This window comes from Anolis sagrei, chromosome 2 (assembly GCF_037176765.1).
Source record: "Anolis sagrei isolate rAnoSag1 chromosome 2, rAnoSag1.mat, whole genome shotgun sequence".
NCBI lineage: Eukaryota > Metazoa > Chordata > Lepidosauria > Squamata > Dactyloidae > Anolis > Anolis sagrei.
The window spans coordinates 41,206,522-41,220,226 of NC_090022.1; the positions used below are offsets into that span (position 1 = coordinate 41,206,522).

Consider the following 13,705-nt stretch of genomic DNA (forward strand, 5'->3'; position numbering starts at 1 on the left):
GACTAGGATTCTGAGGGACTAGGGTTCAAATCCTCACACAGCCACAAAAACCCAATGAGTGACCTTGGGCATGCCAAACATTCTGTCTCAGAGGACGTCAATGACAAATCTCTTATGAATGTATCTTGCCAAGAAAACCCAAAGACAAGGGATGGACTTGCACCATTCATACATGCAAAATTGAGCATGGCCTATGAACAAAAAGGAAGCCTTGGAACAGTATGGAATCACTGGGCTGTTGATCATGCCTAGGCTAGATAGCATGGATGAAAATATATGGACAACAGATCTTGGATCAAAAAACTGAACAACCTGATGCTCTCCATATGTGTTGGACCACAACTCCCATTTTCTTCTGTCAGAATTGATTTATAGTGCAGCATAGAGGATCCCTGGTTGGGGAAGTTGTCTAAAAGAAATGTTTCTATTCCTTAAGATTTACTTGTCGATCACATGTGCAACTTAGCTTTTATTGACCCCTCTGTGTAAGGTATAGCTATTAATTCAGGGAACTATTCATGTATCTTATTAATTCTATGAACCATAGCAGTGAAGTTATGGGAACCATAGTCTCATACACATGAAGGGCACAAGGTTGAAGTATGTTGAACATGTTCCAGGAAGTGAAGAACAAGTAAATGGAGACAATGTGTGTGGGTAGAGAGAGAAAAAACACATGGCAAATTGTGTATACCAAGTGGTTGGAATGAAATCTGAAAGTAAATGAAACCAGAAAAGAGCAGAATTGGTTACTCTGGAAACACACATTTTCATCACTACAATCCAGTTTGGAGTATCAACATTTGGATGGTGAATAGCATAGTACTGTAAAATTAGCCACACTGGGCAAAGTACTAACCTATTGCCACAGCATATGTGTGAATCACAAGAGACACATGAAACAAGTACTGGAAACTGACCAATAAATATTAAAACTTAAATGACAACTATGGCAAAATCTGGAAAAGCGGATAATCATTATGACAGGGCCGGGCCCATGGACTGTAAATGCCAACACAACAGTTCAACTTGTTGGAGGACACTGGAATTACCAGTTAACTCTGAATATGTCATGTTCAGTCAGCAAGACACTGTGTCCATAATAGCCAATGTTCATAGATGGGATATGACAGGAGGGCACATGCTGATAGCATTACACAAAGCTGGAAATAACGGCATATACAATAAGGTGGATTTCAGGATTGTGAAGCATACTATTTTGACTGAATCTTGAACTAAGTATATGAAAAAAGGCATTGATACATTTCAATAATTGTGTGGTAATACAATGGTCTTTGAGCTGGAAGCTACAGGTCTCCACAATGTTGAGGAGGTAGAAAATACAAAGATCCATAGAACAGCTGTGTTAAGAAGCTATAAATGTCTACACTGCTAGAAAGAGCAATTTGTAGCTCTCTTGAATTTGCTGGGGCCCCTTCCACACAGCTGAATAAAATTCCACATTATCTGCTTTGAACTGGAATATATAGCAATGTGGACTCAGATAACCCAGTTCAAAGCAGATATTGTGGGATTATATGGCTGTGTAGAAGGTCCCTCAGATTATCGACTCCTAAGTGGAATTACAACTACAGAAGAAAAGCCTGCAAAATTCTCCCTTTTTTCAGTATAGATACTCCAAATGTAGGTAATCCAAACTGACTCTTTCTACAAAACTTTACTTCCATATTTCACTCAGATCACATGGCATAAATGCTGTTTCTCTCTCAACACACACAAGCTTTACACTTACAGGTTACTGATAGGCAGCAACACACATGCAAATCATCATGATTACAAACAGACTTTCATACAAGAAAGAATTCTACCAATTATTTCTAATTATATAGCTCAACAGCGCAATGAATGTTTTGACACTGGTTGAGCAACTGCAATGGACTGCAAAGTATGTTAAATATGAGCAACTGTCATCACAACAAACCTTAAGGGTGTGAGCCCACTTTGACAAAGCTGAATGAGACTATTTCACATTATATACAACATTTAACTAGAACATATTGAAAGAGACCCCTGAGCCTATTGGGGTATGATCACCACTTGCTCAGATCCTTTACCCTTTACCGCACATAACTATGTTGACATCGCTGCCTGATTAAATAATCCAAGGATTAAAATACTGGAAGAATGCCATCCCCTCTTTCCCCACACACAGCCTACAGACATAAACCAGCCACCTAGAAGGACAATTCTTGTGCTGGTCTTCCTTCACCATTCTCCCCTGCACAAAGATGTATATTTTCTGACTGCATTTCTTCTGGCTGAAACTATTAACCTTGGAAAGTTGCCCAAAAGGCTATGAAAGACATGTAATTGATTGAGCGCTACACCACAGTTTTGTGGCGACATGACACCTTTTGGCTTTCTGCAGATTACACGCTGCCTTTCTCTGAAAAGTGCATAACAGCCTTTTTGTGGACAGGCTGAAAACAAACAGCCATGTTAACCAGCTGTGTCCATAAATCTGATGAAAACATTGCTGCACACACTGCATAGTGCAGGCACTATGGGAAACTTTTTCAAAAAGAAAGAAAAGAAACTGAAGCACCCAGTAGAGTAATCTAATAACACCGCGGCTGTACAGCAGAAACGTTGATTCAGACATTACATACTCCAGTAATGAGATCATTCTGTGTCTGGACACTCATGAAAACATACTGTGGGTTGTACAGAACTTGCTTCCCTAGCAACTGGGAATTCAAAAACCAGATGTCAAAAGTGTCAAGCACAGAATGACCCCCATATCCACAGGAATTTTCATTTATCCACACACTATAAGTATGTCCTCTATAGGCATTTTCAAGGTCTTCCATCATTGCTCTATGATACTTGTGAGTCAGAAGTCTTTTATTTCAGTAGTTTGCTATTATCTGCAGTTTCACATAATTCATAGGAAAAGCAAGGAAAGTGTATACGGGCATCTACCACACTCTCACAGGTGCCCAGACATTGAATATTTCTGAGAAGGAAATGTAATTCATAGAATCATAGAATCAAAGAGTTGGAAGAGACCTCATGGGCCATCTAGTCCAACCCCCTGCCAAGAAGCAGGAATATTGCATTCAAATCACCCCTGACAGATGGCCATCCAGCCTCTGTTTAAAAGCTTCCAAAGAAGGAAGCTCCTCCCTGTTGTAAGACACGGACCCACAAGAGCCAGAAAAATAGTACAGGTCAATGACTGGCTTAGAAAATGGTGTCAGGAGGAACGCTTTGGCTTCCTCGACCATGGCCTGCTTTTCCAGGAGGATGGCCTACTGGCAAGGGATGGGGTGCATCTCACACAAGTAGGAAAACACCTTTTTGCTCACAGACTCGCAAACCTCATTAGACGCACTTTAAACTAGGTCCACCGGGGGAGGGGGACAACAGCCTTGCGAACACTACTTTACCCATAATGTCTGGGAATCGCCAGAAGGCTAAACGGAGGGCTGCACAAACACAACAAGGACCAAGTACCAAAAGCACAATAATCCCAATTAAACAGCTCAAGGGAAGATCCCAGGGGCTCACATGTCTTTACACTAATGCACAGAGCATGGGAAATAAACAAGACGAACTCCAACTTCTAGCACAACACCACAAATATGATATCATAGCCATCACTGAAACCTGGTGGGATGACTCCTATCGCTGGAATGTAGATATCGAGGGGTATAACCTCTTTCACAGAAACCGAACAAAGGGGAGAGGAGGCGGAGTAGCCTTATATGTCAAAAACTCTTATGCTGCAGAAGAAATTCAAGACAGCAATCTAGGAAACCAGCTTGAAATCATCTGGATAAGAATCAAGGGAACTGGGACTCAAAAAGATGTCGTTGTAGGCGTCTACTACAGACCCCCAAGCCAGGAGGAAGATCTTGATGAAGTCTTCTGCCAACAGTTGACCAAACAGGCACAGAAAAGAGATGTAGTAGTCATGGGCGATTTCAACTATCCCGATATTTGCTGGAAAACAAACTCGGCCAAGAGTACAAGGTCCAACAAATTCCTCGCTTGCCTTGCAGACAATTTCATGGTCCAGAAGGTAGAAGAGGCAACAAGGGGATTGGCTACTCTTGATCTCATCCTAACAAATGCGGAGGACCTGATCGATGCGGTCGAAGTGGTAGGATCCTTAGGGGCAAGTGACCATGTGCTCCTGCAATTTGAGGTACAAAGGAAGGCCAAAACTAAGACAAGTCAAACCCGCATTTTGGACTTTAGGAGAGCTGATTTCCAAAAAATGAAGGAAACGCTGAGCAGCATTCCGTGGACACAGATACTAAAAGACAAGGGAGCTACGGATGGATGGGAATTTCTCAAGAGTGAAATACTCAAGGCGCAATTGCAAACCGTGCCAACAAAGAGAAAAAATAGGACAAGTGCAAAGAAGCCAGAATGTATGTCCAAAGAACTTCTAACTGTGCTAAGACACAAAAGGGACATGCACAAGAAGTGGAAAAAGGGAGAAATCACCAAAGAAGAATTCAAACAAATAGCCAACACCTGTAGGGAAAAGGTCCGCAAGGCTAAAGCAAAAAACGAGCTCAGACTTGCCAGGGACATTAAAAACAATAAAAAGGGCTTCTATTCTTATGTCAGTAGAAAAAGGAAAAACAAGGAGGCGATAGGACCTCTTCGAGGAGAAGATGGGGCAATGCTGACAGGGGATAGGGAAAAGGCAGAACTACTTAATGCCTTCTTTGCCTCGGTCTTCTCACAAAAAGAGAGTCTTCAACCTCAGCAAGATGGAGTGGATGAGGGATTGGAGGACATCCAACCCCAAATTGGGAAAGAAGTCGTCCAGGAATACCTGGCCGCTCTTAATGAGTTCAAGTCCCCAGGGCCAGATCAACTACACCCAAGAGTATTGAAGGAACTAGCGGAAGTCATTTCGGAACCATTGGCAACCATCTTTGAGAGTTCTTGGAGAACGGAAGAAGTTCCAGCAGATTGGAGGAGGGCCAATGTGGTCCCAATCTTCAAGAAGGGAAAAAAGGACGACCTAAACAACTACCGTCCGGTCAGCCTCACGTCGATAAAATGATCCGGGGCAGAGTTCCACTGCTGAATGGCTCTCACAGTCAGGAACTTCTTCCTCATGTTCAGATGGAATCTCCTCTCTTGTAGTTTGAAGTCATTGTTCCGCGTCCTAGTCTCCAAGGAAGCAGAAAACAAGCTTGCTCCCTCCTCCCTGTGGCTTCCTCTCACATATTTATACATGGCTATCATATCCCCTCTCAGCCTTCTCTTCTTCAGGCTAAACATGCCCAGCTCCTTAAGCCGCTCCTCATAGGGCTTGTTCTCCAGACCTTTTATCATTTTAGTCGCTCTCCTCTGGACACATTCCAGCTTGTCAATATCTCTCTTGCATTGTGGTGCCCAGAATTGGACACAATATTCCAGGTGTGGTCTAACCAGAGCAGAATAGAGGGGTAGCATGACTTCCCTAGATTTAGACCCTTAGGCAAAGGAAATCAGCACACCAGTATGGATGAGCTTTATCCACAGTCATAACTGAAGTGTAAAATGAACACATTCCATGAAAAGAAGTTTGATTGTTTCTGAAAAAACATCTGACCCAATTCTTGTGGTTCCTAAGCCACAGAATGTTGCACAAAGGAAGTGCATACATGTGACTAAAAAAGGACATGGACAGCCTATGGATATTTCAGCATCCCTGGTGAAGCCGACCTCAGAACTCTGTTCTACAACAAAGGTAGCAACAGCACAATCTGTCACTGGCATACAGATACCAAACTCAGCATTTCTATCTCATAAAAGGAGAATTTCAGAAAGAGATGCTTTCTGTGAACAGATGAAGTCAGCAATGCACTATTACATGGAAAAAACTGCCATTCAAATTGTGGTTCAGACAGAATTGATGTTACTCATCAACTTCAGTGACAGAATGGGATTAGCAGCAGTAAAGTTGGCAAAGAGCAGTAAATTCACAACTATTCGCTATGGAATTTCACAGATTAAAAGTTGAGAAAATCCATACAGGACTTCAGAGCCAGAAACCCAGATATTGAATGCAGATTATGACAGATGGTTTGGGCCACATCAAACTTTTGAAGTGGACGGTGTGCTTATATATATATAGTCTTTTAATGAATTTCAATGGTTCTAATTTTACAACTAGTTTAAATATTTTAAATAATGTTTACATTTCTCCTTTCTTACTGATGTTGTTTTTAATACGTTGTAGGGCACTCTGAATTTCATTTTATGATCAGCGATTCATTATTGGGAAAGAAGTAGGATGTAAAACAATGATGATATGATGATGATGACCAATGCATAGGGAAGCAAACTATATCAGGGTGACAGATCCCAATTCAACTAAAGAGCATCCTTGGTTTGTCCTGAAAGGAGTGATTTGTTGAAAGTATTTTCTGCTCATCAAGCCTTTTGAAGTAAGGCTAAAAATGCATAACAGTTTCCTCATTATTGATTAGAAAAAAAACTCTTAATAGGATGCTGGAAAAACTGTCAGCTACTTTGTGGGACATTGGGGTGGCTTTCTTTCACTTTGTGGAATATTGAGATGAAATTTGTCATAAAAGGGTTTTTACAAAAATGTATTTCGAACAATAACAAAAAGTCCATGGTTTTCACTGAGAAACCGAAGTTTATTTTTTTTAAGTCTTAGTAAAATTGATGGAAACATTTCTGTAATGTGAAAATTATCATTAAAGAAACTTGGAGATAAACTTTTGATCAGGTTTGTTCTTGTATACAAGAAAAAAAGAACTGGAGGTTGACATTGTCATTTGGAAGTTGACTTCAACATGCTCACCTCCATTATCTCCACTTCACTTGTCTCTAAGGTCAGACACTGCTTCTGAGACTGGAGAAGCAGGGAGGGCATGCCAAAGAAAAATTTCCCAAGTTTTAATAGAGAGTGTCCTAACATTCCTGACCGGGAAGGACAGTTTTTGGGGGCCCTTGAAGCATGTGTGGACATAGATTTCTTTCCTTTCTTAATGTCAAAATGTAATTTCTGGTTCCTGGATAATAAAAATGGGCGCAACTCATAGGACCAAGTAAGGTTACAGTCGCCTCTGCCCTGCTTGCAAGTATTTTCATGCAAATCTTCTGGAATACTCATCACATTCCTCATCCACGTCTTTTGAATGCTGGCTTATCAAGGGCAATTACTCATGATGGTTATGCAGAACCACCAGTAAGACCAGAAACTTTCTGTCCTTGAATGTCCCTTGTTGGACACCAACAATGTGAAATAAAAGGCTTTCATGTCTAGGTTTTTCTGAGGTCATTTGTCTGGCTATTGTGGGAAGCAAGATGGTGGGCTGCTCCATGGGCCTCCAGTCTTATCAAGTATTACTCCCTCTGTGTTCTTACAAAGCTGTTTTCCTTTTGGACTAAAACTCCCAGAACCTATCAGCTAGTATTTCAGCTGAGTAATTCTATGCATTGCAAGTCCAAAGGAGCATTCCCCCCTCCAAGATCTGGCCCAACATACTGATTGGTCCTTGTAAACAAAACAAATCAATCTATAGGTTGATATGAAACGTGCACCAGAAACAACAGATCCCTATGAACTCCTACCACCTTTAACCAATTCCAGAATTAATGAAATTTACTGAATAACCTTTTTTTGCAAGACTAAATGTCATTTTGCCTTTTAGTAGCTGATTTCTGGCATTCAACATTTCAGTTTGCTTAGGTCTTCAAAATCCCAGTTGTGGGATACCAAAGTCCTCTTTTAGGGGCAGAAATAGGGTAGATCTGGAAAATAAACTGTGACCTGAATTTTTCTTTCATTAAAACAAACAAACATGTGCTTCAGATCTGATCACATAAAAATTATGCTGGGAAATCTAGTTGATTCACAAATGGAAGAGTACTATAGCATACTTAAACCTAACCTACCAAAATCATCTTGAAAGCAACCAGGAAAACATGAAACTTAAGTCAACTTCTTAAGTGAATTTGATCCATTTCTGTCTCTCTCTGCGACCAAGACATGTAAACTGTCACCACACATTAAACTCATCAAACTCACAGTAATGGAGAAAGTGTCAGATTTAAAATAACAACAATTCTGGAGGGAAATGAGCTATCTGTGTTAAAGAGGAAATAAGAGCCAAGCAAATATCGCAGTGCATAAACTCTGCAGAGAAACATTCTCCACTTGTTTGGAAATATACAGCGCCTTTGAGCATGGGAAATCAGTACCAGCCCTCTTAAGTTTTGCTGACACTCTCTCCTTCGCCTTTCTTGTATTTCTCCTTTCCAACGCAGGTCCTATTTCTCCTTAGTGGTGAGGAGCTTAGCTGTAAATATTTGCCCTTCATGCTGAGCCATCCAGCTGGCTGAAGCCCCAGCTGACAGACATGTCTGCAAGCAAAGGGAAAAGACAGGGGGATGTGGGGGAGGAGAGAAAACAGCTTTCAAAGGAAAGAGGGGTGATATGCATGCTTCCAAACTTTTACTAATAAAGAAAAAAGGAGGAATAAACAATCCCCTGTCCCATCTGCTCATTCCAATTTTTTACTCTTCCCAGTGCATATGCACACCTACACCTTATTCTTTCATCACAGGATGCACAGAAGTGTAGCACTTGGGTGTGGGCTGCCTGCCCCCTCCAAAAACAATATTTTATCTTGCCAAAACATCTGTGCCAAACCTCTGGCTGTGCCTAAAAGTGAAGGTGTGGCGCATTCTGAGAAGCCCAAACTCTAGAAAGCATGGGTCCTGTAGGAATCCAATATGGAAGTTGCAGGAAGGGGACAAATGCATCCCTAGCCTAGTGTTTATCAAATTACTTAGAACAGACTGAGAAGAAAGGAGCAAAAGAAGGGGAGAGCAAACACTAGAGTAAATGTGACCCATTCTTCCCAAAACACACCAATATCTCACAAATCCTAGCAGAGTGGCCTTACTAGCATGCTCAAAAGCCTTTTCTTTGCTGCATCTTGAATACAAGTACGTTTTACAACACAATCTCAGGCATATTTGCTGAAAATTTAACTATACTGTGGCATTTTTCCCTGGATATTGGTGTGGTGGGTGATTTGGTGCTCAAGATGTTATGTTAGTGCAACATCAGCCTAACTTTTGCAAACTAAATGGCACCTCATCATGCCATGCCTGAAGTTTTTGATTTGGTGCTTTATGGTGCAATCTGCATTACACAGTACAGACAGCAGTTTGATGCCACCTCAGCTGTCACACCCCACTCTATAAAGTCCTGGGATTTTTTGTGTGGGGCAAGTGCTGAGACTCGTCAGCTAGAAAGTGTAGTTTATTCCAGCACTAGAGCAGTCCACCAAGGAGTTTTATAATCCTTGTCAAACTACATTCTCAGCATTCTATGAGCAGTTCAAACCACTGCTATGCTTAAAGCAGACAATGCTAAAACTAGTGTCTGCTTTAAGATGCCACAGGGCTCTTTCTTTCCCTTAGGGTAAAACCCCCATTACACATTGCAGATAGCAATTTGGTATGATTTCAACAGTCCTGGCTGCACCTTTTAGAAACCTGAGAGATATAATTTGGGGTGATGCTTAGAATCCTCCATTGGAGAAATCCAGTGTACTCTGGCACTAGACCCCTCTAATAAGGAATTCTATAAGTCCAAACAAACTACAAATCTCAGGATTATATTAGATGGAGCCATTGATGCAAAACCCGTTCCTAGAATTGGAATGTGAATAATGCAAAGAAGAAAGGGAGAAGGGATGGAGGAAAGGGAAAGAAAGGAAGAAAAAGGAGAGGGAGAGGAATGAGGTAGGAAGGAGTGAGCTGGGAAGGAAGGAAAGGAGGCAGAGGGGAAGAAAAGTAAGGAGGGAGAGAGATAAAAAGAGGGAAGGAAAGAAGCATAGGAAGTGAGATGTGAAGGAAGGAGGGAGTGAAATACAGAGTTGAGATGAGAAGAAAGGAAGGGAGGGTGAGAGTAAAGAAAAGAAGGTGGAAGTGAGATGGGAGTGGGGAATGAAGTACATGATATGAGAATGAAATAAGGATGACAGGAAAAAAAGAAAAGATGTATAAGAGGGAGACAGAAAGGAGGAAAGGGAAGGGGAGAGGCAGGAGGGAGAGAGAAGGAAAAGGAGGGTGGGGAGGGAGGAAGGAGGGGGAAAAGAGAGTGAGAGAGGCAGAAATGAGAAGGAATGAAGGAGAGTAGGCATGGGAGTAGGAAGAAGGGAGGAAGAGAGGGAGGGAGGGAATGAAGTACATACAGAGTGCGATGAGAAAGAAGGAAGAGTGAGAGGAAGAGGGAAAGGGAGGAGAGAGATGAGAAAGAAGAATAAGGGAGAGACAGAAAGGAAGGGAGACAGGGGAAAGGAGGGAGAGAGGGAGGGATGAAGTTAAGAAAATGGAGAGAGGCAGGAGTGAGAAAGAAAGAAGGAGAGAAGGCATGGAGGGGGAAGGAGGGAGGGAGGGGAAAATGAAGTACAGACAGAGTGAGATGAGAAAGAAGGAAGGATGAGAGGAACAGGGGAAGGAAAGAGGGGGTTGAGAAGGAAGAATAAGGGGAGGATGGAAAGGAGAGGGAAGGAAGAAGGGAGGAAGAGGAAGAAAGGAAAAGAGGGAGAGAGGTAGGTAGGGGAGGGGGATGGCATGAGAGGGGGAAGGAAGGAGTGAAAAAGGAAAGGGGAGAGGGGAGAGATGGAAGAATGGAGGCAAGAGAGAGGGGAGGAAGGAAAGAATGTGAGAGGAAAGGAGAGATGGGAAGGGAGGGAGGGATGGAGGAAGGAGGAAAGAGAGAGGGTGTGAAGGAAGGAAAAAGAGGGGGTGAGGCAGAGAGGGATGAAGTGAGAGGGAGGGAAGGAAGAAGAGAGGAAATGGGAGAGATGGGAAGGAGGGATGGAGGACAGAGAGAGGGGAGGAAGGAAGGAAAAAGAAAAGGAGAGAGGGAGGAGATAGGGATGGCATGAGAGGGGGAAGGAAAGAGAAAGGAAAGGGGAGAGATGGGAAGGAATGAGAGAGGGATGGAGGAAAGAGAGGGGAGGAAAAAGAGGGGAGAGACACAAGGAGGGGAGAGTGATGGAGTGGGGGAGGGATGGAGGAAAGAGAGTGGGGAGGAAGGAAGGAAAAGAGAGGGAGAGAGGGAGGGGAGAGTGATGATGTGAAATGGGTAAGGAAAGAGAAAGGAAAGGGGAGAGATGGGAAGGCAAGAGAGAGGGATGGAAGGAAGGAAAAAGAGAGGGAAAGAGGGACGGAGGAGAGATAGAGGAAAGAGAGTGGGGAGGAAGGAAGGAAAAAGAGAGGGAGGGGAGAGGGATTGCGTGAGCGGGGGATGGGGAGAGAAAGGAAATGGGAGAGATGGGAAGGAAGGAGGGAGGGATGGAGGAAAGAGAGAGGGAAGGAGGGGAAGAGGGAGGGGTGGAGATGAGAAGGAGGAGAGATGGAAATGGAGAGGGGCGAGGGATGGAGAGTGAGGGAGGGAAGGTGGGCTCCCTCCCTCCCTCCCTCCCTCCTGCGTGTCTGTGCGTGAGGGCGCGCGGGCTTCACCTTTCCGGCGCGGGCGGCGTGGGCGAGGCTGCGTGCGGCGAGGGCGTCGAGGCGGGCGCTGTACTGGGTGAACTTCTTCTGGTAGCGGAGGGCGGTGGTCTGGAGCTCGAGCTGGGCGGCGGCGAGCTGGGCGAGCAGGGCCTTCTCGCGCTTCCCGGCCCGGAGCGCCTCCTTCTTGAGCTCCTTCTCGAGGCCGGCCAGCTGGGCGCGGAGGGCGGCGGCGTGGGCCTGGAGGGCGGGCAGGCAGGCGTGGGCGCCGGCGTCGCGCTCGCGGCGGGTGAGGGCCAGCCCGCAGCCCAGGCGGCAGAGGCCGGCGGGCCGCGCGGGGCAGTGGTGGCGCATGTGGGCCTCCAGGTCGCGCCGGTCGAGCACCTCGGCGCATCCCGGGTGGCGGCAGGGCGCCGGGGCGAAGGGGCAGCTCTCGGCGTGGCGCGCCAGCTGCTGGAGGGGCACGGCCTGCGCGCAGCCCCGCGCCCGGTGCGCGCACTTGATGTCCAGCTTGAGGATCAGGCTCTTGAGCGGCAGGACGTGGTTGAGCTCCTTGGGAGAGACGCGCCGGCACTGCGACGGGCAGCTGCCCCGCGCCACCACGAAGGGCAGCACGCAGCCCGCGCAGAAGACGTGGCCGCACGGCGTGGTCAGAGGGTCCTCCAGCACTTTGCGGCACAGCTGGCACTTCAGGTCCGGGTCCACCTCCCCGCTGAAGCGGTCCAGCTCGAAGCCCATGGCGGCGGCGGCGGCGGCGGCGGCAGCAGGAGGAGGGCAAAGACCCCGGAAAGCAAACCCAAGCACGCACCCAGGCTCCTCCGGAAAGAGAGGGGTTGAGAACTCCCCAAAGGAACCCCCCGAAAAGGGAAGGGAAAGGACTCCTCTCTCTCTCAGGGGAAACCCAAAGCGCGACGCGTGCCCCGAAGCATTGGGGACAGCCACCTCCTCCTCCTGAAGCGCCTCTAACGCCTCACAACTTCCTCACGCAGCAGCGCACACACAAGCACAAACTTCAGCCCCAGGACCTCCTTCCAACACACGAAAAGGGGGCTTCACTGGAGAGCCCTCCCCCCTGCTCTAAATCCCAAACAGGAAGGCAAGGGACTCTCCCCTCAGGAGAAGGGAAGAGAAACCCTCCGGAGAAGCCTGGCCCCGCTCTCCTTTTTGGGGTCCCTCCTCCCAAAGCATTGGGGACAGCAACCTCCTCCTCAAGCGCCTCCAACGCCACACAACTTCCTCACACAGCAGCACACTCTCCCGTCCCAGAATCTCCTTTCCAAGACCTAAAAGGAAACCTGGAGAGCCCAAAAGAAAGAGCCCTCCCCTGCTCTAGTTCCCAAACAGGAAGGGAAAAGAGAAACCTTGCCCCGCTCTCCTTTTTGGGGTCCCTCCTCGCAAAGCATTGGGGACAGTCAGCACACACACACACACCCCTGACAGGGACTCCTCCTCCAGCGCCTCCCAACGCCACACGACTCCCCCGCACAGCAACACAAACTCCAGTCCCAGCCGAACTCCTCAAGCCGCACAAAAGCCCTCAAACGTCAACAGAGCCCACCTCGAGCCAGGCAAACCCACGCGCACCCCACTCCGAGGCACGCACGAACTTCCAGAGCCAGGCGAAACTCCTCAAAACAGCCCCCTCCAGCCCGAAAGTGTCCCCCAACCCCCGCAAAGAAGGAGGGAGAGCCGCCTTGGCCAGAGAGCCGCCTTGCCCCGCGCCCCTTGGAGGGAGCAGCCCAGACTGGCCGGCTGCGGGGCTGTCGGCTGACTGGACGAATTGCCTCAGACTTCCTTGAACGCGCTGGGGAAAGGGATCCTCTACCGCATTGATGCGAATGGGAGCGCAGGCGCTTCCTCCGCCTCCCCCTTCGGGCCTCCCCTCTTCCCCAATACGCCTCTTCCTCCCCCTCCTCCTCCTCTCCCCCTTTTCTGGCTGGATTTAGTTCCCTCCTTTTGGTTAAATACACGCACATTTGGAAGGGACGGTATTACTTAGCACAGCTGGGAGTTGGGTTTATTCGGGAAGGAAGCATCTCTAGAAGGATGGCTGAATGGAAGGCGGGGAGGATGACAGTCCTGGGAATGCATCTCTACACTGTAGTAGGATGAACATACTGGGTTGTTGTTGGTTTTTCGGGCTATCTGGCCATGTTCTAGAGGTTTGTTGGAAACTAGGAAATAAAGAGAAACATTCAAACACAGGGGGACTCCAGACAAGAGACAATCT

The 13,705-nt window shown here is 46.3% G+C and overlaps 1 protein-coding gene across 1 annotated transcript in view; it reads right to left on the minus strand.

The window, feature by feature from the left end:
- The window catches only part of PDZRN3 (PDZ domain containing ring finger 3), a 224,866-nt gene extending 211,547 nt beyond the window's left edge, over positions 1-13,319 (minus strand). Inside the window, exons 1-2 of the mRNA XM_067463472.1 lie at positions 12,677-13,319; positions 11,488-12,417 (exon numbers count right to left, since the gene is read on the minus strand). Coding sequence (XP_067319573.1) covers positions 11,488-12,213 — 726 coding nt within the window. The 5' untranslated portion in view covers positions 12,214-12,417; positions 12,677-13,319. The remainder of the gene's footprint in view (positions 1-11,487; positions 12,418-12,676) is intronic.
- Between the last annotated feature and the right edge of the window lie 386 nt (positions 13,320-13,705).